At 41.0% G+C, this 25,560-nt stretch overlaps 1 protein-coding gene across 2 annotated transcripts in view; it reads right to left on the reverse strand.

Moving 5' to 3' along the window:
• LOC149312619 (semaphorin-3E) overlaps positions 1 to 7,820 on the reverse strand; it is a 208,306-nt gene extending 200,486 nt beyond the window's left edge. For both annotated transcript variants that reach the window (XM_089525013.1, XM_089525012.1), the window contains exon 1: positions 7,511 to 7,820. In XM_089525013.1, the coding sequence (XP_089381139.1) occupies positions 7,511 to 7,622 (112 nt within the window). In that variant the 5' untranslated portion in view covers positions 7,623 to 7,820. The remainder of the gene's footprint in view (positions 1 to 7,510) is intronic.
• Between the last annotated feature and the right edge of the window lie 17,740 nt (positions 7,821 to 25,560).

Here is a 25,560-nt window from a genome sequence, read left to right on the forward strand (position 1 = left end):
AAGGTATCTGAGAGTGGCAGCATAGTGGTAAGTCAGACTGGTGGTAGGCAGACCTAAGTTTGTGAGGTGCTACTAGCAGGGCTAGTAGGAAGCAGTGAGTGAGGGGAGGAGCGCTCATCGGGAATTGTCATACTTTTTGTGGCCTCTTAAAGAACATTCCACTGCACCAAATGAGCCTTGAAGTTATTGCCATTCATATGATAATTTTGTATCTTGAAAGTCTGCATTTGTTGGTATCCTGTTTGTCTGGAAATAGGCAGTAGGTGCCAGTTGTACTGTTCCTAACAAGTTTGTGCTTGTCCATTCAGTATTGTCAATTTATCTTTGATATCACCTAAAGCAACTACCAGGGAAGGAGTCATGGAGAAATGCAACCTACCACTGTGTGCAAAAATGCTAATATTTACAAATGCATTCTGAAGGACTGGGCAGGTAACTAACAAGAAATGGATATGACCTCTTTTCTTACCTCACTAACTTTATGCCACTCATTATATGTGAGAAGCAAGATGAAACAGTGCTTTTTGCCAAGTTACATGTTACAACTGTAGTTTAGTGAGAAGTAATACTTCAAAGTCCATTATCAACTAAACTAGTCCTTGGAACAAATTATAAGACACCAGCAAGGCAAATCTTTTGAAAGAAAAAGTTGTTACAACAGTGTGGAAGAAATTATTTTAAGCCTGTTTTGTATAAACTCTCCCTTCATTACTGTTTCTTAGACAGCCGAGTCTCCCTTCTCGGGAATTCTGAAATCCGAAAGAGTCTGAATTTCAAAATGGTCCATATGGATACCTGAGATAGTGACAACTGTGCTTTCTGATGGTTTAGTGTACAAAAGCTTTGTTTTTTAAAAACCTTATTAAAATATCATGTATAAAATTACTGTCAAATTTCAGTGTTGGAGATGGGGCAAGGATCCCATTTCCAGAGATTTCTCATTATGTATAAGCAAATGATCAAAAAATTCAAAAACCAAAAACAAAACCCCAAACCCAAAGCATTTTTGGTCCCAAGCATTTCAGATAAGGCAGATTCAGCCTGTACAGATTAAAACCTATTCATTCTAAACAGTTACATATTCATTTTCAGGAGCAATGTGGATTGATAGGGCCATTAAATACATGGATGGGTGAAACATCCTAAAAGAAGCATTTGAATATTACAAAATATAACCGAGGAAGCATCTGAGGAAGTAGACTGAAGTCTATGAAAGCTCATGCTGGCAATTTCTTTTTTTCATTTAGTCTCAAATGTGCCACAAGATCTCTCTATAAAATCTAAGTTAAGTAACCTGGATCCCAACTATCCACATTTCACAGAAAAAAGATATTACAGTTTACTGTTCCAGTAAGCCAAGCTGCCACTAAAAGCAAATGCTTGTCCCTGAGGCCTGTTGTAGATGCTGGACATTAAACATTGTCCTGATAGTGCACTGCAAATAGGGTTGGGTAGATATGAAGAGTATTTGGTTTAAGGCAAAAATCATCATAACTGTTCTTCTATGAATTTTGTGTAAAGTGCCACAATACAAAAGGTAGGCTGTTAACATCTACACACATGAATATCCATCTAAATATTCATTCAGGCAATTTCACATAGAGTTTAAGGTTGGGTCATGCCAATTCTAGACCACACCACAGTAGTTGGAACTGAGGGTGCAACCACACTGCAGAATTATAGAAGTTTGATACCATTTTAGCTGCCATGGCTCCACCCTACAGAATCCTGGGATTTGTAGGTTGATAAGACACCAGTGCTCTCTGACAAAGAATTATAAATACATGAAACTACAGGTCACAGGATTCCATAAGACAGAGCCATGCCAGTTAAAATTCTAGCAAAATGGCACATGCTGAGGCCCAGTCTATAGTAGCATTATCAAGCAGGAGCCCATTCAAATGTGTTTTCTGCAACACAGATCAGAGCTGTGACGTGGCTCAACACTATGGCTGACTGCAGAGAATGAGCCACTCGTATCTCAGTTCTGGGCTCCTCTAGTAGGAGGAGGGTATGCCAGGGAGAATCTGACAACTAGAATATCTTCTCTTTAAGCATCCCTTGCACTTAGCATCCTTGGTACAGTGCGCCCGCGTTATACACGGGCGCACTTTACGTGGTCTTGAACGTACACACTCAAGCCGTGGGGAGCATGCGGGGCTCAAGGAGCGGTGCGTCCCATTCAAATGAATGGGCGTGCGTGCCCATGGTGCCCCGCACATCACCGCGCATGAACCCCATTGTTTCTAATGGGGCTTGAGCATAGGCGGAATTTGCCTTACGCTGGGGGGGGGGAGTCCGGAACGGATCCCCCACGTAAGGCAAGGGCCGACTGTATATGCCTTCTACATATTTGGAAAGACACTACTGTGACCCTTAATGGAGTTTTTTTGTTTTGTTTTGTTTTGCATGGGGCTCACAACACTAGATATTAGCCTAGACTAGCACACAGAGCAGAGGTGAACAACCTCAAACAGGGGACCCAAGCCGGACTTTCTGGGGTTCCCAGATGACCAAATTTATTCCCTATGGCACCACTGCTTTGAAGTTTCCCTGGTTTTGGTACAGGTCCCTCCTCCCCTTATAAACAGCTGAAATGCCTGTCCTAGTACTTAGTTCTTAACAATAAAAAAGTGCTTTAAGCTAAAATGTACTGGCATTTTTGATGCCAAAGTTCTGCCCTTGGTTGTAAATGGAATGTGGTCCCTGAGAAATACTCTGAAACTGAATTTGACCCTCAAGAAGAAAGAGGTTCCTCTTTGATGAATAGCATTCCCATATCAATTCAACACAGAACATCTGATGCAGAAATTGCTCATTGAGAACAACCATCCTGTGATGTGACAGAGAGTGGTACGTCATGCTTAGAGAAACTGGCTTCCATGGCTGCTCACTGCATAAAAAGAACTCTCAAAGCTTTCATATTTGTTAAATATTAAGTACCAATATTAATGCTGCACTCAATATGTTAGTATAGTGTTTAGAAATGTAGTGTTGCCAGGGAGTAGGTGACAGGGGAGGTAAAATGAGGAGGGTATTACCTTCCCAAATAAAATGTCTGCACTTCCAACTGATATTTTCCTTCAGTCCCAAAATTTCTAGCACTGTAGTAATGGAAAATGTCAATTGGGCATTTGGAAATTCAGGTTAGGCATCCAAAGAAAAGGGACAGGCACATTTACCAAGTGAATAAAAAATAAATAGACATATGAATTCTAAGTTTGAATGATTTTCAATGTTTCTCTCTTTCTTTGCAATGCTAAAAGTATGGGGACAGAAGGAAAATTTCACTTGCAAGGGCAGATTCTTAGTTCCCTCTTTTATCCCTCCTGATCCCCCACATAGCTACACCCTGAATGTTACTAACTGCAACAAAATGGCAATATGATGCAAAGTCTCTGTCTTTGCTGAAAGGGGTATGCTGCCCTTTCCATGTTATTTTGCAGTTACATCACAGTCACTTTTCCTAGTCTGCGCAACTGAGATGAGGCTGATCCGGCTATATATGTTTGAATAGCACACAGAGCATGTGTCTATTGTTCTTGTGGCTGAATGCTACACTTTTTTGGACTGGGTAATGGGAAACAGTGTTCCAAGGTTAGAGACATGTATGCTCCATCTAATTGCTTGGGCCACTCATACAAATTGCTCTAAGCTCTCACCCCCCCCCCCCCCCAAACAATACTAAAGCACAAGTGTTATTGTATAGATGTATTCTGCTAAATCCTAAAGCTAAACACTAAAAATATATAGGAAAGCAGGACTTTACCCCTGTGGATAATTTTTCAATGCTGGGGAAAAAACTGGAAAAATGCCAATTGGCTTGTATTGTTGTTCTAGAAGAGAATTATTTTGGATGTTAAAAATACTGCCAGAATTGTGATGTGTTGTGGCTTTCCTGGAACTTTTTGAAGTAAAACACTGTGAAATTTTTAACCAGTGGAAAACCATATATGCCAGCGAGTCAATACAGAAGCCAGCAACATTCTAATGGGAAGCCAGCCAAAACTGTCAACTAATACAGTGCTGTGGAGAAATACAAAAGGTTGGACCAGCCCACCCTTCTCCCCCCATCCTGCTTTCATTGCCATCAAGAAAAGGGTCAGTATTGCATTAGGATGTCTATTTTATGGGAAATGGCTACAGCATGTTAGGATTGCTGCAGTACTGTATGCATACTGTATGCAGTACTGTATGTATAGATAGATTATGTATACACATAAAGGACTGCAAATGTACTTGAGATCAATCGGATTTTTATGTGTGTGTCTGATTGCAGCAATTATTCCCAGCAAGCACAATTGCTTGTTAATAGTTGCTAGGGTAATTTAAAATCCCTGTAACCACAGAGATACCAAGTGTGTGTGTGTGTGTGTGTGTGTGTGTGTTTGTAGCATGAGGTAGGGGGAATGTCAACCAAGCCATTTCCTTTCAGGAAGGCCAATCAATGACTTAATACCCTTAATGCAATACCTGCTCGTTTGCATTGCCTTCACTTATGGGCCAGAATGAAATTTCAAGACATCTGAAGTGGGCACTTCTGGAATGTTCCACCAGCACTGCTGCAGGCACATTTATTGGCCCTGATGTTTAGAACCCAAATGCCAAGAACATAATGCACACGTAAGAGAAAGCTTTAACACACGTTCATGGCCAATAAAATCAAGCCTGACCAAAATTATTGTTTTAGCAGAAACCCTTAGACAAAGCAGACTGGACCAGCTTCTTTTTCTTTCCATCTTTCCCCTTCCACACCCCTTTATAACCAGCAGTTCCCCCTATTCTTAAAAAGTAATCTCTAGGGGAATATTTCCACATGCCTCTGGCTGTTACAATACTCTTATATTTGAATACAGTACTGAGGTTTCCTTGCGAAAATGCCAGTCCAGCTCTCTGACATGAGGGAGTGATATTTTTTACCCACTCTGCCAGGTTGTGCTTGTTGGCTACAATTGTTTCTTTTTGTTTCCCTGGAAACTCTCCAGGGACCAGCAATTGATGGTTCGTGGATTGGTCCAAGTCCAGGGACTACCACTGACTTGCAGGGCATTATTTGGCATGTTTATTCCAAAAGAAGTCCCATTCAGTTCCCAGGTAAGTAGCATCACAGCTTTATCCAGCATCAATTCCTTCTTAGCACTTTAAACAACTTGTCTGTGTAATTATGACCAAGTTAGTTGATGGAGCTGATCCTTCACCCCCAACCCATCCCATCTTTTACCTGCATGCCTGTTCTTGAAGTGGGAATTCCACATCACGACGAAAGTATGCTATTCAGCTTCAGGACTGCCAATAATAGTCTCCACTTACAAGATACCCCACTGAGCAAACTGAAGGAAGAATCGTATGAAACAGCTGTAGAGTAATGCAGCAATCTTCACCAAGACTGCCCTTTCCTCACTACAGTCCAGCTACCAACTCTAGAGTAAACGGTTTGCAAAAGCTACAGCAATCTTTTCCTTAGAAATACGACTCACTTAATCCTGTGAGATTTACTCCCAGCCAAATGTATATAGTATTGAAGCCCAAACAATCTAATTTTATACATAATTGCAAGTTCCATGGAGTCACATTGAGCTTACGCTGAGCCCCAAGTAATGCTTATGATTGTAACCTCTCTATGCGGAGTTTTATATGAGCCCCACTGAACTCAGCTGCACTCGGTCTTAAGCATCTACACACAAGACTGGGCTGCAGCCACATATACACAACACTTCCAAGTGTACATAGTGGCACTTTCTTCCAGGTAAGCATACAAAGGACAGGCATGTATGTTTGTGTGTTATTTTGTCATTTATGCACCTTCTGTTGTCTCTGTGTATGCCGTAAGTCAGGATGGACCCCACTGTATATGTGTTTACTCAGAAGTTAAGTCCCACAGAGTTCAGTGGTGCCAGTGTATATCATTTCAACGTAAGGCTCATGCTGCAGTTACAAACCATTAAATGAACTTATTTATGGTATTTATATCCCGCCCTTCAGCCCTAAAGGCTCTCAGAACAGCTTACAATTATGATTTTTAATTCTTGCTGACTAAAAGACACAGTCAGTAACAAAACTGCAAGACTCTTATGTACAGGAAGCTTTTCTGGCATTAACCGAATATATATGAACAGACACAATTTTAAAACTTTGAGTGAGGCAAAGATGTGGGGGTTCCTTTCCATCCTTAAAAAAGAAAAGTGGCAAAAACAGCTCCACGGAGAACGAGAAATGTTTCCTATCCAGACAACATTTTACTTTAGGCGATAGAGTTGGAAGCAGAGGGCTTATTGGCAGCTTGTCGGTTTAATTACAGTGTGATGACACTTGTTCCTTTGGGGAAATGATTCATTTGGCTGCTTAGGGATTCACACACCACTCCATCCCTCCATTAGAGAAGTACACAGGGAAAATGGGATTCCTCATGAATCTTCCACAGGCTAACCTTCCAGTACAGTTTATACACCAATGCAGGGTGCTTGTTTTGGAGAGATGCACAGTTCAGTTCGATATTCAGGCTGAGTCTGCACTTTACCAGGCGGAAAGCTTAACCCACACAAATGACATGCATTGGTGCATTCAACTCTGATGGTTGCCCCAAGCTGCATCCCTCCCAACGTAGTGGACAAGGAGGATGAGAGAGATGCAACCAAAACACACATCTGGAGGGCACCAGTTGTTGCTGGGTACCTACGGCTTTTAGGGATTGGATTGCCAGTGTTAAGCTATCTGTGCAGAAAGCAACTTTTGACACAAAGATTAGGTAATCTGATGGGCATCTGATGCAAACGGGCATCTCTAAACAGGTATCAGTTCTGCTTGTTAAAGATCCTCTTTAATTGTACTTTGTCAATCTCTTTGCATATTAACTTGTCCCTTGAAGACATGCCTGGCTAGGGAGAAAGAAGGAGCAATTGTTTTGTTTCCGAAGTTCCCAGCTGGCAAGGCTCAAACACACGTGGGACCCCAAAGGGTCTATTGAAGCCAACTCTTCCCAAAGAAGGAGGAGAAGGTAGGCACCATAAAAGCTTTCCAGAGAAGTGGCATTTAGGGTGAGGCGGAGGGAGAGCATCTTTCAAGGGACACCTCAAGAGATAGATGGATGGATTGATGCATAGATAGGTAGGTAGATAGATAGATAGATAGATGGATGAATGGAGAGAGGGATGGATGGACAGATAGATAGATAGATAGATAGATAGATAGATAGATAGATAGATAGATAGATAGATCAAGGAGCAGGCTTACCTTTATGTGAGAGGCCCCCAAATGGGACCCTAAATTGTTTACTGAAGCCAACTCTTGCCAAAGAAGAAAGAGAAGGAAGGCACCATAACAGCTTTCCAGGGAAGTGGCATTTAGGGTTAGGTGCAAGATAGATGGATGGATGGATAGATAGATAGATAGATAGATAGATAGATAGATGATTGTTGGATGATAGATAGATAGATGGCAGATAGATGAGAGAGAGATGATGGATGGATGGATGGATGGATGGGTGGGTGGATGGGTGGAGGAGCAGGCTTACCTTTATGTGAGAGGCGTAACCTGGGCTGGCTGGTGTCGCTGGCGTGCCCTCCAGTCCACAAGTGTAGGAAAACCCCGGACAAGGCCAGGAGGAAGTGGTCCTGGGCTGCCATGGCTGTCCTCCAGCCCCTGGGACGATGTCCTTCTCTGGTGGGAAGGGCGCCTCTCCAGCTGAGAGAGCCAAAGCCTGCCAAGTTCCACTTTCCACTCTTTGGGACTCTGGGCGCCTGCTTGCTTCCTTCCTTAGCGAGGCAGGCGAGGGAGCTCCCTGGAGGGCAGGGAAGGAGCCCTGCCACGTTCCGCGGGGAAGCACTCCCTGCCAGGGGAAGAGGAGAGGAGGCAGCGCTGCCTTCAGGGAGGGAGGCAGGCAGGGAAGGAGGGCTGCTGTCTTCCTGCAGCAAAGCCGGCGAGGGAGAGGAGGAGCAGGCGGCCAATTCCCCCCCCCCCAGCAATTCAATTCCGAAGCAAGTCAGTCAGAGGGGAGGGAAGAGGAGGGAAGGGAGGAGGAGGAGGAGGTCCTCCCCAGAAGGCAGCTTTTGCCTGGCTGGGACTTGCCAAAGAGCCCCCCTCCCCAGTTCCCTCCAATTCCCCTTCTGCCTCCCCTCTGAGGAGGATCTGGGGGGGAAGAGCCCAGCAACCCTGAGGCGTCCCAGGTCCGGCTTCCTCGACGCCTCCTCCTCCTCCTCCTTTCCAATTTATCTTGTGGTTGCTGTGCGTGCCATTGCCTTCCTCTGAGGCTGAGAGAGTGTGACTCAGCCAAGGTCACCCAGTCAGCGGGCTTCATCGCCCAGCTGGGCATCGAACCCTGGCCTCCAGGGGCATAGTCCAACACTCAAACCACTACAACTCTCTCTCTCTCTCTCTCTCTCTTAGTAGGTAGGTAGATAGGTGGATAGCTAGGTGGATAGCTAGGTTCTGCTAGGTAGGTGGATAGAAGACAGACAGACAGATGATAGATAGATAGATAGATAGATAGATAGATAGATAGATAGATAGATAGATAGACAGATGATAGGTAGGTAGATAGATAGATAGATAGATAGGAAGGAAAGAAGGAAGGTAGATAGATAGATAGATAGATAGATAGACAGACAGATAGATGATAGATAGATGATAGATAGATAGATAGATAGATAGATAGATAGATAGATAGATAGGAAGTTAGGTAGACAGACAGACAGACAGACAGACAGACAGACAGATATTTTAATATCCCTGGAAAGGATATATGCACCAGAGGGATAGGTTTTCAAAGCCCAGTTTGGCTTCCCTTTCACTCCCAAGTCAGAGAATAGTCAGAGAGTTGCTCAGAGTTGCCATTTGAGACCCTGGAGAAGAATCACTCTCCTACTGGGATGAAAGAGTGTGACTCTGTGCATGTGTTTGTTTAGACAGGCAGATTAGATAAAGAATAGGCCCTCCGTCTATCCATCACTACTACCAGTCTTTGATTTGAAACAGCCCATTCGTGGTGTCTCTGTGTTGTGTGCCTTCGACTCATTTCCAACTTATTAGAAGCCTATTCTGGGGTTCTCTTGGCTAGGTTTCTTGGGAGGGGGTTGCCATTGCCTTCCCCTGAGGCTGAGAGACTGTGACTCGCCTAAGATCTCCCAGTGGATTTCATGGCCAAGCTGGAAGTTGAACCTGGGGCTCTAGAGTCCAAGTCCAATGCTCAAACCGCTATGCCACCCTGGCTCTCAATAGGTGTGTGTGTGTGTGTGTGTGTGTGTGCGCGCACACACACATACACCTATTGGAGCCAATGTGGCATAGTATATACATATTGTGTGTGTGTGTATATAATGCTCAATGTTAGTTCAATGCTCCAGTCATTACACCACACTGGCTCTCAATATGTGTGTGTGTGATATATATATATATATATATAATTACACACATGCACACACATATAGAGAGCCAGTGTGGCATAGTGGTTTGCGCATTGGATTAGCTTTGAACATTACACATATTGGACTAGCACTGAGAATTACACACACACACACACACACACATAAAATATCCCTGGAAGGGATGTGTGTAGCAGCAGGAAGAGGTTTTCGAAGCCCGGTTTGGATTCTCTTTCACTCCCAGACAGAGCAAATTGCTCTGATTCACAGTTTGAGGTCTTGGCGAATCTCTCTCCTACCCGGATGAAGGAGTGTGAAAGTGTGTGTGTGTGTGTTGTGTATTTAGACAGACAGATTAGATAAAGAATAGCCCCTCGAACTTTCCATTGCTAGTCCTTAATTTTAAATAGCCCGTTTGGTGTGTGTTGTGTGCCTTCCAAGTTGTTTCTGACAAATGACGACCCTAAGGTGAACTTACCATGGGGTTTTCTTGGCCAGATTTGTTCAGTGGGGGGCTTGTGATTGCCTTCCACTGGGGCTGAGACCCTGTGACTTGTCCAAGGTCACCCAGTGGGTTTCATGGCCGAGCTGGGAGTCGAACCCTGTGTATCTCACCCAAAATGGGTAGAGTTGCCTTTCATGTATCAAGCTGCAGGAGACCCCATTTAGACCAACTCGCCACACAGTGATGGAGGAATGGCTGTCTTTTCATATCAGACCTCCAGTCCAAGCAGGCCGACAGAGGCTAATAAAATAATTGCCGGACCCACTGATTTAAATGCTTCTTCCTTTGATTAAAATGCACTCCTATTGATTAGACAATTATAGTCCTAGAAGATGAGGTTAGTGAAAGGTTTCATCTGTGGTATATAATCCCCCCTCCTCCTGCAAATTCACTCCCAAGTCAAGCCCCCAAGGACTTCGTATGGTTCCAATTGTATTGGATCTTAGGTCATAAAAGAAGAAGGGTTCAACACTCCAGACAATTCGGGTAGGAGGGCCTTGTCCCCCAAATTAAATCCTGCCCCCTGCCCAGAGAGATTTTTCTCTGCTCCCCAGATTTCTAACATTGCTGTTAACTTAAAATTCCAGCTGAATATTTAGAAATATAGTTTAGCCATAGGAAAAAAATGGGGCAGGCATTGTTCTCAAGAGGATACAAACACAGCAAATGCAAGAAGAGATGATGTTGTGTGCCTTCAAGTCATTTCTGACAGTGACCCTAAAGGGTTTTCTTGGCGGAATTTGTTCAGAGAGGGTTTGCCATGGCCTTCCTTTGAGGCTGAGACAGTGTGACTTGCCTAAGGTCAGACAGTGGGCTTCCTTGGCCAAATGAAGATTTGAACCCTGGTCTCCTAGTGCCCTAGTCCATCACAAACTATTGCACCACACTGGCTCTGAAATATAAAAATAGTAGGTGTGAATCAGGGGTAGGCAACCTTTTTGAGCCAGGGGCCGGGTTGCTGTCCTTCAGACAACTGGGGGGGGGGGGGGGAGCCAAAAATAAATAATTAAATAATTTTTTAAAAATTAAATAAACTGGGACAAATGTAGGACAAAATTTTCAAACGGAGGACACTTTTTAAATAAAAAAATGGCGGACACGTGAAAAAAATTGCTGATTTTTTAAAAAAATGTTAAGATAAATGCATGTTTCTGAGGCTTCTATAGACAATTGCCCCCCTTGCTCCTCGTGCGACATGCCAAAGGCTCTGGCGGCAATTGGCGGCAGGACCGGGCTGGGGCTGGTCCCAAGGCCTTGCCGGGCCACATCTGGCCCGCGGGCCGCAGGTTGCCTACCTCTGGTGTGAATGATTTTCAGTGTTTCACTTTCTTCGGTGTTAGATATTTAGATTGAAATAAATGGGGGGGGGTATTCTTATGGGGAGCAACACCCCCATTTTGCCTCCTCCACATAGCTACATCCCAGAGGGCAGGTGTGTTTGTATACCTACAAGCCACGTGACAACTGATCATAGAATCATAGAGTTGGAAGAGACTGCAAGGGCCATCCAGTCCAACCCCCTGCCATGCAGGAAATCCAAATCAAAGCATCCCCGACAGATGGCCATCTAACCTCTGTTTAAAGACCTCCAAAGAAGGAGACTCCACCACACTCCGAGGGAGTGTGTTCCACTGTCGAACAGCCCTTACTGTCAAAAAGTTCTTCCTAATGTTGAGGTGGAATCTCTTCCTGTAGCTTGCATCCATTGTTCCGGGTCCTGTTCTCTGGAGCAGCAGAAAACAAGCTTGCTCCCTCCTCAATATGACATCCCTTCAAATATTTAAACAGGGCTATCATATCACCTCTTAACCTTCTCTTCTCCAGGCTAAACATCCCCAGCTCCCCAAGTTGTTCCTCGTAGGGCATGGTTTCCAGACCTTTCACCATTTTTGTCGCCCTCCTTTGGACAGACTCCAGTTTCTCAACATCCTTTTTAAATTGTGGTGCCCAGAACTGGACACAGTATTCCAGGTGGGGCCTGACCAAAGCAGAATAGAGTGGCACTATTATTTCCCTTGATCTAGACACTATACTTTTATTGATGCAGCCTAAAATTGCATTGGCCTTTTTAGATGCCTCATCCCACTGTTGACTCGTGTTCAACTTGTGGTCTACTTGGACTCCCAGATTCCTTTCACATGTAGTTTCAGTCAGCCAGGTATTCCCCATCCTATATCTGTGCATTTTATTTTTCCGCCCTAAGTGCAGTACCTTACATTTCTCCCTGTTGAATTTCATTTTGTTAGCTTTGGCCCAGCTTTCAAGTCTATTCAGGTCATTTTGAATTTTGATCCTGTCCTCTGGAGTATTAGCTATTCCTCCTAATTTGGTGTCATCTGCAAATTTGATAATTATTCCCCCAATTTTTTCCTCCAAGTCATTGATAAAGATGTTGAATAACACTGGGCCAAGGACAGAGCCCTGTGGGACCCCACTAGTCACTTCTCTCCAGGATGAAAAGGTGCCATTGTTGAGCACCCTTTGGGTTCAGCCGGTCAACTAGTTACAAATCCACGTTAACAGTTGCCTTGTTTAGCCCACATTTTACAAGCTTGTTTACAAGAATATCATGGGAAACCTTGTCAAAGGCCTTACTGAAATCAATTCATGGCGACCCCATGGATTTCATAGGTTTTTTTTAAGCAACAACTATCCAAACATGGTTTTGTCAATTCCTTGCTCTGAAATATAGCCTACAACACCTGGTATGATAAAATTTGGTTTTCATACCTCATGTCTCCTGGTGACCTCAACAGACACAAGCCATCCTCCATAGTACCTGTCAACTGGGACTCGTTCATATACCATTCTGAGCTTGGGACACTCAGCATACTAGTTGAGTATGTGTGGGAGATGTAATTTTAAAACACAAAAATGCACACACACACACACACACACACACACACTTTCCCATGTTCTATCATGCTTAGACATCACATTTTCTCCTCATCCTGACATTTTCAACAAGTTTTATTTTGCCCTAGCATGGCATTGTGGTTTGAGTGTAGGACTCTGGAGACCAGGGATCGAATCCCCATTCAGCCATGAAACCCACTGCTGACTGTGGACATGTCACACTCTCTCAGCCTTAGGGGAAGGCAATGGCAAACCTCCTCTGAACAAGCCTTGCTAAGAAAACCCCATGATAGCTTTGCCTTAGGTTTGCAATAAGCCAGAAACAACTTGAAGGCTGAAGAATAGCATTGGGCTTTTTTTTAAAATAAAAGTTTTTGACCATCATATAGCAAATGGGACTTCATCTCATTTCATTCTTCCGTTGTGAATCTGTGCTTCCCAGTTTTGTTGTTGTTGTTTTTCTCTGTCCATTTCAACATGATCCTGGATTGTGTTTGCATTTACATTGTCACATAACGTTCAACTGCTCAGAGGGCTGGATCAGTTCTGAATGTCACCTTCTGAACAAACAGAAGTTAGAGGGCTCCTTAGCTTTTAAGAGTTTGACAAAGAGAGCAAATGTCAGGAACTAACATTCAAACAGACAATGATGTGGGTAGGGAAAAGAACTAAAGTGGCATCAGACGGCTATCAAGCTGGTAATGTCTTCTTCTTCTTCTTCTTCTTCTTCTTCTTCTTCTTCTTCTTCTTCTTCTGTTTTTAAAAAGTTCATGTTTCCCCACATGAATTGCAACAGTGTGATATAAAGGGCTTCATTCACTGAGGCTACTCAGATCCATATTTAGGTTGTATGGTAAAGATGGGGCAACACTGCAAACTGTGAGTATTCCTAAGACAGATCATGAATAAGGGGTATAAGAAAAAGGCTTGAATTCCATATCCCATTTCCCATGTGTGCATGACATCAAATTTGCCTCCTGTTCCCTTCAAGACATTCTTTCAAGATGCAGCTGTTCAGATTTATGGCCTCCTAACTGCCACTTTTCTGACTGCCCAGCTTTCCATGAAAGACAATTAATTCTAGATCTCTTTGCTAAACTATCATGCTTCCTGCCATAGACATCTGCTTTCCACAGAGCTAGCTTATTACTTACTACTTGCTTGAACAGTTTTAACTGTTGTCTTTTTTTAAAGCCCTCTGCATTTTGTTGCTGCTGTTCATTTTCTCATGCATATGTTGCAACTAAGTGGCATGGGAAAGAGTTGAATTACCTGAAGGGCTTTGATAAAGTATAAGTTTTCATATTGAATATGTGTACCGTCAAGTTGCTTGCCAACTTATGGTGACCCCCATTAACTTTTCATAGGGTATTCTTAGGCAAGGAATGCTCAGAGGTGATTTGCTAGTTCCTGCCTCTATAATATAGCATACAGCACCTGGTATTCATTGCAGGTCTCCCATCCTAGTATTAAACAAGTCTGTCTCTGCTTAGCTTCGAAGATCAGACAGGATCTGGTGCCTTTATTTATGGTATTTAGGGCCTAGGTTTAATCTCTGATATCTCCAGGCAGAGTAGGAAAAAACAAACAAACCTGTGTCTGAGATGGAGGGAGCCACTGCCAACCAATGTGGATATCATTGAGCTAGATGGATCACTGCTTAGCTTTTGGTAAGACAGCTTCCTATCCTGTAGCCCCTACATAGAACTTAGAAAATATACCCTTTTGAACTCCCAGCTCTCATTCAGTATGGATCTGGATGATTCTGGCACCTGTGGTCCAAACGTTTAGCTTTCTCAAACTCTAGTCTTTCTGTAACAGTTGCAGATCATGGTCACTTTAAGAATTTGAACTAACAATGTTCTTTTTTCTTAATACCCCAAACACCTTTGAACTAGTTTTCTACAAAGAGGTGCCTGGCAGTAGCACTGGAAAACAGAGGCTGTTGGTACATTGAATATCAAGTTTGGTGAATCACAGTGCAGATCTGTCCTGGAGTATCCAATATTTTTTTTCCCATTTCAGCAGAAGTTTTTCAAGAAAATTAAAGAGCAAAATGTATGGAGGAGCTTATCAGTCTTACTTCACAATATAGCTCCTTTCTTCCATGGCTCTTCCCTCCCAGTGATGCCACATCAGTAGGTAGTGTATCACAAATGAGGCTCTGGAGGCAAGGTTGTTGGTGACTAAATCATATTCCTCATGGCTAACAATTTACCTCAAGTCAGAACGAAGAAGTTAAAATACTATCTCAGCGAGATGTGCTCTCAGCAACTGTAAAATCCAGTCTCTGAAGTGTCCAGCAAGGGATGAAAGCTGTACAGTGCTCACTGGCTCCCCTTGGGAGTCCGCTACAGCCAAGGCTAAATAAACTCTCCTGCGTGTGATAGGAAAACTCAAGCAACAGTGGATCTCTGTTAAATTTTAATTGGCATCAAAATCCAGAGACTCAGATGAGTAGCAACCAGAAGAGAAGTGGATGATTTCAGGTTTGGAAAAAGAATAACAGCAGAATGGCCTTTGGGTTTTGCCTGAAGTGCTGTTGCTATATTCTTACGTCTTCAAAGGAGAGGACACTGGAGAAAACATGACAGAATATACTAGGAATCTCAGAGGTGTTTTCAATTTCCTGAGGTACATCTAATAAACAGCCATCTTTATAGCCTGCATATAATGACAGTCTCCCAAATAAACAGACAAGAATTTGTACACAGTTGTTATTAATGCAGATGAGCTGAAACCCTGACAATTCCAGACTTTCCTTCCATCTTAAAAGTGGTTTACCTTATGTTTGCAGAGATAGGTCTGAAAAGATATTGCTCCTGATTGTCATTATACAGGCCTGAAAAAACGAGAGACATAAAACCTTTTTTTTAAAAAATGTATGTTGGTTTTATAGAAATTTTGACTTTCTGATTCCAAAAATGACCTCAGATTTGCCCCATTACATACAGGTGGATTTTTTCACAACTTGCTTTGGTGTTTTTATCTTATAATATGTGAATGAAATGATCCAGCAAAGAATAATCCTACAAAAAGTGAAAAGGGGGGCATGCATCATTTAAACAGCATACCTCAAAGTGACCCAAAGCAGCTTTATTTCGGCTGCTGTACGGGCTCAATATTACCTTATGTTCCCTGCACCATTATTTCTCTCTGTTACAGTATTAAGTCAAGAAACAGCCCTTGTATTGGTCACCCTATAGAAATAAACCTGTTGCGCTGATCACCCTCAAAAGCAGGAGTATGAATCACCCAATTCTCCAGATATCTTTGTGCTGTAAAGCCCAGCATTCTTCACTCCTGGATTTGCTGGCTACAGCTAATGAGAGATTCAGCTGAACAGCATCTAGAGGGCCACATTATTCCTACCTTGCTGTAAAAGTATTAGATCACCTGCTCCCACATGAACTTGCCTGGAATATGGGATCCTCAAAGGATACCCTGCTGTGCTTCCTACCAAGATGAGAGTCTAAGGGTGCAAAAATTAGCAAAAATTAATACAATTTGACACCACTTTGACTGCCATAGCTCCACCATACAACATTCTTGGATTTCATTTTTTTGAGGCACCAGAACTCTTTGGCAGAAAAGGCTAAACACCTTGTAAAACTGCAAGTCTCGGGATTCCATAGGATGAAGCTACAGCACTTAAAGTGGTGTAAAACTGCATTATTTCTACAGTGTAGATGCATTCCTAGGTCACCCGAGACAGGATGTTCAGCGTAGCACCACGGTGACTGTAAAACTCCCTCCCAAGGGAAGTCAGCCTGGCTCTTTCGCTTTTAAGCTGATGGCAGGCAAGTCTTATGGCCTGTGCTCCTTAAAAACAAGAATGGCTTTTGGGATTGTTTTAGCTGTGTAGATCTTTTTTTTAAAATAATTTTTTGGTTTATTTTGAAAGAACGGTCTCATCTGTCCTACATCACCTTAGGGACACTAGCAAGCTGAAAAGATATAAACAATTATTTTAATATGAAGTTGAAGGCTTTCATATTATTTTAATATGTTGAATCTCTCTAAAATGGTATCTCCCTACACAAGCTGGCCTGAATCTTAAGATCCTGGAAATAGAGATTTCTAATGGATTGGCCATAGTCACAGGTCTGTCTCCTGAGGATATGTGCCTCAGGGACTTCTCAGGCTGTGGAGTTCCCTTCCACAAGAGGCTAGGCTGGTCTCTTCTCTTCTCTGCTCTCCTTTAACTGGCAGAAAAAGACCTTTCTATTCAATCAAGCTTTAGGCAACTAATTGGTTTTACAGAATGGATTTTGAATGGTGGTTGTATGGCATTTTTACCTTTCTTGTTGGGTTTTAAAATATTTTATAGTGTTTTAAATTATAGGGGTTTTAACATGAAAGCTAATTTAATTGTTTTCAACCTTTGTATCAATCAGGTTTTTAGTTGTAGTGTGTTTTAACCTGCTTGTGAGCCTCTCTGGGTCCCATATTAGGAGATAGGTGGGATATATATATAAAATATAAACCAACAAATAAATAAATCTACTAATTTCACTATAACAAGCATCATTATAGCTTACCTATCAATTGCACAGGCCACTTCTTTTTTTCTGATAATCACGCATTCTAGTGCTATTCAAAATGGTGGTCCATGAAGCAGTATTGGTTCACAAGCCATTGGCTGATGGTTCATAAAGAGTTTCCAGGAAAGAAATAGTTGTTATCAATGTTATCAGTCTCAGTTACATAAGAGGGAGAAATGCCTCTATCTTTATGAAGACCTGCCAAAACCTTTGACCATCTACTTTCCTTCAGTTATGTCTTTATGCCTCACTTCAGCCTTACTGCTATTTTTAACTTTGGACTGTATGTTTTTTATGATTAATAATAGATTTATTGTATCTTTTTACTTACGTTATATATTTATATCTTGACTCTGTTTTCAACATAAAGTTATTGCAAATTCTTTGTCTTAAACCAAATAAAAACATGATGTGACACTGCAAAGCTTTTAAGCTTAAGAACTGGTCATTGTAAGACTTAATAATATTTTAAAGAAACATGTCTGTTGTAAACTCACTTACATTCCCGGGAGAAATGTGGGCTCCTGACATGTCTGGAGTTCTTCTTCATTGCAGATGGGCAGAGAAGAAAGGAACCACAATTGTCTATACCTGACCTCATGTGTTCTCCCCAGGGAGTCCTGCAGCAAGCATAAGAGGCCTGAAAATAGTGGAATAGGCCAATCTAGAGGTTGCTTGGCTGGCTGGAGGCACAAATATAAATTAGGATTCCAGACAGTCTTTCTTTAGTGGGTACCCTTGCCCTCCCTCCCTTAACTTTCACTGAATATGTAGATTCTACTGTAATAACATCCTGTACTAGGTTGCTTATTTTGTTATGTCTGTGCTTGATTCTTGTCACAACTTTGGAGTGGTGTTTTGGGCATAAGGCTGGATTCATTGTGTAGGAAAATGAATGTTTGTGTGCCAATTTTCCAGCTTTGCTGATCCCAATGGGGCATCTTGGCAGTCAAGACATTTGGGGAGGCTCAGTTTGAGGGCTTATGTATCATCCCTGGCAGCAAGAGTTCTGCAGTGCCTTTTGCATTTGTGGATCTCAGTTACCACCATTCCATGGCTCTTCCCCAACAGAAAGGCTGAGGGTGGTTGTCATCAGATGGCAGGTGGGTTATCCAATGCTGGGCTCTATGCCTTATGCTTCATCAAGGCTTCAACAGCTTTAACCAATAAAGTGTGTCTTTTTATGCCATCAACCACAATTCAAAAAGGATGATGAGAAATTGGAGCATGTCCAAAGAAGGGTGACTAAAATGGTAAAGGTTCTTGAAACCATGCCCTATAAGGAACAGATTAGGGTGCTGGAGCTGTTAAGCCTGGATAAGAGAAGGTTAAGAGGTTATATGATCGCCCTGTTGAATTATTTAAAGAGATGTCATATTGAGGAGAGAGCAAGCTTGTTTTCTGCTGCTCCAAAGAACAGGACCCAGAACAATGGATGCAAGCTCCAGGAAAAGAGATTCCACCTCAACATTAGGAGGAACTTCCTGACAGTAAGGGCTGTTCAACAGTGGAACAAACTCCCCCGGAGGGTAGTGAAGTCTCCTTCCTTGGAGGTCTTTAAGCAGAGGCTGGATGGTCATCTGTCGGGGAAGCTTTGATTGAGATTTCCCGCATGGCAGAATGGGGTTGGACTGGAGGGCCCTTGTGGTCTCTTCCAACTCTATGATTTTATGATTTATTCCTATGGTCTTTTCATCCAAGCCCACCTTCTCATTAGCCTGACAATCCCCTTTCTAACATGGGGTTCTGGTTCAAATGTTTGATTAAAAATTGCTTCAGGTTTTTTATTTCCTATATATTTTGTTTTTAAGTTGTTTAAGGTCTTTTTTTTTTTTTTGTAGTTTGAGTTACAAAAACATTTCAAATACATAATTATTGCAATCCTAACCATTAGTTAAAAATGAAGACATAATTATAGAAGAAGAAGATAAAGAAGGATATAGGAGAATTATGTTGTCTCATTTTATGATCAGTAGTTCATTTTTTATTTGGTAGTCATCTTGTTTCCTAGCAAAATCAAACAAAAATGCAACATTTGCTGTTTACATTTATCACTGTTTTTAGCCCCCCCTACTTGCTGATAAGTGGGACACATGGACAAATACAAAGAAGACTTAATGCAAATCCATATTTTTGATGTATAATTATATATGTATCATCATCTACAAAAGGATGATCTAACCAGTCTGTTGTCTGTGCAATAATATTTAAATGTACCTAACTTTTTTATCCTTTCTGATCCCATAATAATAATATCCAACAGTATGTGGGTTTTGTATTATGTATATTTCCAGTGTCCTATTTTTTGTCTGCATTTGTTTGAATTATTTCTGTGAAGTCCTTCAGCCAAATAGTTCCCTGGGTAGCTGACAACAAAATAAAAAATAACAATAAAATAATTACAACAAAAATGTATTGAATCAAATTCTTATCTCAGGATCTTCTACTGTTTGAGGTACAGCAAGTAGCCATCATGGAAATTATAGTTTCAGTGATGACATCCCAACATTGTTGGGTCTCCATAAAATTTCAGCTGGTGTCTTTCCCCTCATTACTATAGTCGTTTATTTATTCAGTTTAGCTTGACATCTTCATCTTGTTTTGCTTTATCTGCTTGCTGTATCAATTGCTTTTAGCTTAATTTTTAAATGCTTTATTTTAAATGATCTATATCTTTTAAAATCATCTAAATCTTCCTGATAATTGAAATTAAAACTGGTGTTTAAATTCTAACAAGTAACAAGCAAATAGCAATTAAAGGCCACAGACAGATATCTTGAAAGCTCCAATTTTAAAATTAATATTTTTAAAAATACTCCTAGGTAACAGTTACAATTCTACATGTAAAAGTCAGAAGAGTATATATCTTTAATAAATACAAATATTCCATCTTGAGTGTGGTATAAAAATAATGTAATTGATGGTTTTCACACACCACCACTTCATACTCTGTAAGCATTCATATAAACCATTTCTTTACATTACTTACAGTGCCACTGATACACTATCAAGATCCCTGACAGGAAGGTTTACATAATCAAGCACTAAAGCAGTTCACAGAGGCAGGAGTGCATACTATATATCACAGTGTGGTTTTTATACACAAACAAATACCATCAATCTCTGGGCCACAGCAGCGGTGGGAAAAGGTAGCCAAAGCCGTAAAACTTTTAAAATTAACGACTGGCCGACACAGCAAGATTGCTACATTTCTGTGTTCTGTATTTCTTTCCCTACGATTTGCCAGACTCACCACAGAGGTTAGACTTTTATTTTTGTTTGTTGCATTATGTCATGCACTGTTTCTCCCATTTGCTGCAGAGTGCTGGGGAAGGCAAGTCAAGCTTTCCCAGTTAAGTACTGTTGATATTAAGGATTCCCCTCGGGCATCTACATTTCCTCAGCCATTCTGCTTCCATCCCATGGCTTTGTGGAATTCACTGTGTCAGTTTCTAAGTGCAACATCCGAAGTCCATCAAGCACTCCTTTCCTAAATCTAGTTGACATCAGTTGCTGAACCATGATCTTCTGGAACTCTTTGTGGTTGCCCAATTTCTCCCAGTAATGCAGAGTTTTTCATAGGTAGATGTTTTTAGGCAGTATCTAGTTTTCTGTATAACATCATTCAGTGCCAGTATATAAGTTGCAGTTCTCAATTTAGCCCTCATCTCTCTTCAGTTCAGTACAGTTTATTGCATAATAGCTAACCAGCCTTTTTTGCTTAGACACCAAGAAGAGAGGCAAAAAACGTATCACACAGATTAACAACGATTTAAAAAGAAATGTGATTAATCAGTTTTGCGAAACATACTAAAATACTACAGAGGTTCATTAATCAGTGAAAGAATGCATTAATTAAAATGGCTGTAGGAGCAGATACTTTTGCCAGCAACTATAAAAACATCTCTTTTTCATAAATACACCTTTATCTGATAATCCACCAGATAATTTCTCCAACACGGATATTGTTTTTCTGCTGCCTCTGAATAATTATCCTAGAAATTTATATCTGATTCTGGTTTATTCTGTGTTTATGTGTGTGCTTGCATGAACATGTCTACATGTGTAAACATTTGTATAAACTAAACAATATGAGGGAGCAGAGATGGAATGCAGGCAGAGTCTTTGTTATTTGAAATGCTTGGGACCAGAAGTGCTTTGGATTTTGGAATTTGTATGTGGGGGGGGGGGGGGTTTCTGGAACATTTGCATATACATAATGAGATACCTTGGAGGTAAAACCCAAGTCTAAACATGACATTCATTTAAGTTTCAAAGACATCTTATACACATATCCTGAAGGTAATTTTTTGCATAATATTTTTAATAAATTTGGGCATGAAACAAAGTCTGGCACAATAAAGATTAGAAAGCAAAGATGTCACTGTCTCAGCCACCCATGAAAAATGATCTAGATTTTGGAGTGTTTCAGAAATCTGTAGAGTGTGAATCTAGTTATACTGAATTGTTGTCAGTGAGCCAAGTATTGAAATATCCATAAGTACTGAAACTGGTTAACAATTTTTGTTGCCACATTGCCATAATGCACATAAAATTTTACATCTGCTTTTTGATAGGGGAAAAATGAAAGGAAAAATCTCATATGGACAAACTAAAACTATTCAGTAATCCCTATGGACCTTTATAAAAACAGCCAAAATCTTGGAGAGATAAAAATTAGCAAGGAGAGACACACACTCCACAATTAGAAATAAGATATTCCCCTCTTGCTCAAATAACTAATGGGATGCTCCTGAGACTGACATGAAAAAGGAGCAGGTTTTACACCTATTATTAACTATAATTGGCCCCAAAGATATAGTGGCACGTGCCAACACATTTGCAGCCATGACGGAGATGTGCCTTCCTATACATGGCAAAGCTTACTGACACCTTGATGTGATTTTTAAAAAAAGGAAACGTAGAGGGTAAAGTATATTGTGACTGAAGGATGGGATGAAAATAACTGAAACTAATAAAGAAGGATGGCACTGAATCCTACACATTTTATTCAGGCAGCAAATAGAAAGTTTTCAAGGATAGCCATTATAAATAACACAATAACTGATCAAAAAATCAGTGTTTCACAAACTTCTGATACTTGGAGCACTGCCTTCCTCCCCTTTGTACTAAACTTGGAAGCCCTTGTTGTTATCGTTAATTGCTGTCAAATCAACATTGACTAATGGCAATCCTATGAATTAAAGACCAACCAGGACTCCTTTTATTAACAGTTACACTCAAGTTTGTATCTTCTGTGCTTCAGTCAGTCCACCTGAGTTGTGATCTTCCTTTTTTTCCTACTGTCAATAGACTGTTAGAGTTGGATGGGGTAGTGAATGTCACAGGGAACCTCTTGACTCTAAATAGACAGAATAGTTGGTGCAATCTGGCAGCTTTTTGCCTCAAGGAACATTTCACCCCCCTTGTGTGCCCATATCCGTAGCTGGAGAATTTCTGAGTTATAGGAAAGAAACTGATAGAAAGCATTCTGATGCTCAAGTACAGTCGGCCCTTCTTATACACAGATTTTTTATACTCCGATTCAAGCATCCACAGTTTGAAAATGTTAAAAAAAAGTATAAATTTCAAATATCCAACTTTGGATACCATTTTGCTATGTCATTATATTTAATGGGACTTGAGCATCCACAGATTTTGTTATCCATGGGGGATCTTGGAACCAAAGCCCAGCGTATAACAAAAGTCCACTGTACCATTTCTGGTTCCAGGAGTCTTGCTTATGTCACACTACTATCACACCCTGCTCTCTCCTGTCATTTCCTTGCTATAAAGTGCTTTGTGTTTTATTGTGAAGCTGTATCTGTGGTGGTAAGTCCTGACAAACATGAGCTTAGTTAGAACGGCTTATACAACAGCCCCAGTTGTAGTATAATGTTGGCGCAGTCAAAACTGAACTACAAGCCTGTTTTAAGCTCTTGTTCACCATTTTGTAAGATTGACTACTACATCATTTAACTATTGTCAGTTGTGTGTAGTCAAGAAGCGCAACAACAAATTTGCTCTTCAAATTGCTGTTGAATTTGTCTTTGACAGCCAATGAATTATGATTTCAGTTTTGAAATATATACATCTCTAAGGTAAGCTGCCTCTTCTGAAGATTTCCAGGAAGGTGAATGCATGCTTTTACAGGGTGAAATACCACAAAGGTAACTTTGGCAGACTTCCTACAATGGGTTTTAATATGTTTGACAATGGTTAATGCTAACATTGAAATGTACAAAGCTCTTTGCTCAAATGACCATATTATGTACTAATTAAGTAGTAATTCTTACAACAACCACTGAGAAATATCAAATTATTAGACCCAAATTTTAGTTGATAGGGCAAGGTTGAAGGTAGTGGCTAGCCTAGGGTCATGTAATTACCACTTAACAGAGGTGAGAATTAAAGTCAGTACTCAGTATTTCCTGAGTTCATTGATGTGTTGACATTTTATACTTGATTTCTAGTACTTGGTAACATTGTTTGATATCATCAGAACAGTGGTATTTGTGTTATTGCTGTCATATCCAGTAAAAAAAAAATCATACCTATACATAAGCTTATACATATATATATATCCATAGAAATATCATGCACAAACTATAGCAATATCTTTCAGATAGGTAGCATATAAACTTTTTGCAGCTTTAGCAAATAAGGCTGTTTTATGTGTAATGTATGGATCACAGTCTGAAAATAACCAGCATATTTTCATATAAGAGCCCCCCTGCCTCCCTTGCATGGAAGCCAGGATCTGACCCAAGAATATCTTCCTGGGGTTTTGATAAAGCTGGCAATACAGTAAATAATGTAAAATGGCTATCTTGTAATATTGCTGGAATATGTTCCCAGTTACGCAACACAAAATGTGAGGGTAATTCCACTTTATAATATAATAATAATAATAATAATGATTTATTTATAGCCCGCCCAATCACAAGGAATCCAGGCGGGTTACAACAGTAAAAATAAAGATAATAAAATAAAATACAATAAATAAATAAAATACAACAAAATTACAGAGAGCGAAGTGAGTACATTCACAGTTAGGCCTGATGGAAGTTGGGCCTCTCTTTTTCACTCCCTCCCAGGTCTGATGATGATGTCATGGAGGGAGGGCTCTTTTTCTTGAGGCAAGGATTTTATTTTAATTAATTTTAATTTAATTCTTCTCATTAAATTTAAGAGAAGAATTGGTGGACAGAGTGACATAAGTCACAGTAAATGGGGAGTAGAACTAGGTAGGGAAGGCTTGCCGGAAGAGATCCGTTTTAAGAGCCTTCTTAAAGGCTGTAAGAGTAGAAATGTCACGGATCTCCTCCGGCAGGTCATTCCATAGCTTCGGAGCTGCGATGGAAAAGGCCCTCTGGGTGACTGAAGTTAGCCTAGATTTTATTGGCTGAAGTAGATTCTTCCCCGAGGACCTTAGAGTGCGGGACGGACAGTATGGAAGTAGGCGGTCTCTTAAGTATTCTGGACCCAAGCCATGTAGGGCTTTGAAGGTAATCACCAATACCTTGTACCTTGCCCGGAAACTAATTGGCAGCCAGTGAAGGGATTTCAAAACCGGTGTTATGTGGTCGGTACGACGAGTACCTGTAATTAACCTGGCTGCCATATTTTGTACAAGTTGAAGTTTCTGAACTTGGCACAAGGGTAGCCCCATATACAGCGCATTACAGAAGTCCAATCGAGAGGTGACCAGCGCATGTACAACTGTTTCAAGGTCTCCCTGCTCCAGGAAGGGGCGCAGCTGGCGTATCAGCCGAAGCTGATAACAAGTGCTCCTGACTGTCGCATCTACCTGAGCTTTAAAAGAAGAGTGGAGGTAGGATTAAGTCAGCTTTGTTCTTTCACTAAAGGTAGAACATATTCACAAACATTTTAACAATACAATGGGAAAAGAATAAAAAAATCTGATCATTTTATTTTAGATAGCAAGGACATGTGCCTCATTCATTTTTTAAACTCTGGTCAAAGGACCAGCAGTATAGAACAGGTGAAGGCAATGGCTTCAGGTTCAAGGACCAATTTGGAAGATCACTTTTGATCTTGAAAAATTTTCAATTTTTTTATTGGTTACAGGCTTGAAAGTGGAATATTAAGCTTCATTCAGTATGTCTGGGGGGAAAAAAAGCTTTCATGGAATTAATGGAAGCTCATGCCACAATCCATTCACTAGACTTTAATTCCATGCTTCTCTATCTTTGTTTTGCACTTCATCTCCCAGAATGTCTCACCACTGCTATGCTGGCTGGGATTTCTGGGAGCTGTAGTCCAAAATTTGTGAGGA

This window comes from Sceloporus occidentalis, unplaced genomic scaffold, assembly GCF_023333645.1.
Source record: "Sceloporus occidentalis isolate IW3139 unplaced genomic scaffold, rSceOcc1.0.p SCAF_5, whole genome shotgun sequence".
Taxonomy (NCBI): domain Eukaryota; kingdom Metazoa; phylum Chordata; class Lepidosauria; order Squamata; family Phrynosomatidae; genus Sceloporus; species Sceloporus occidentalis.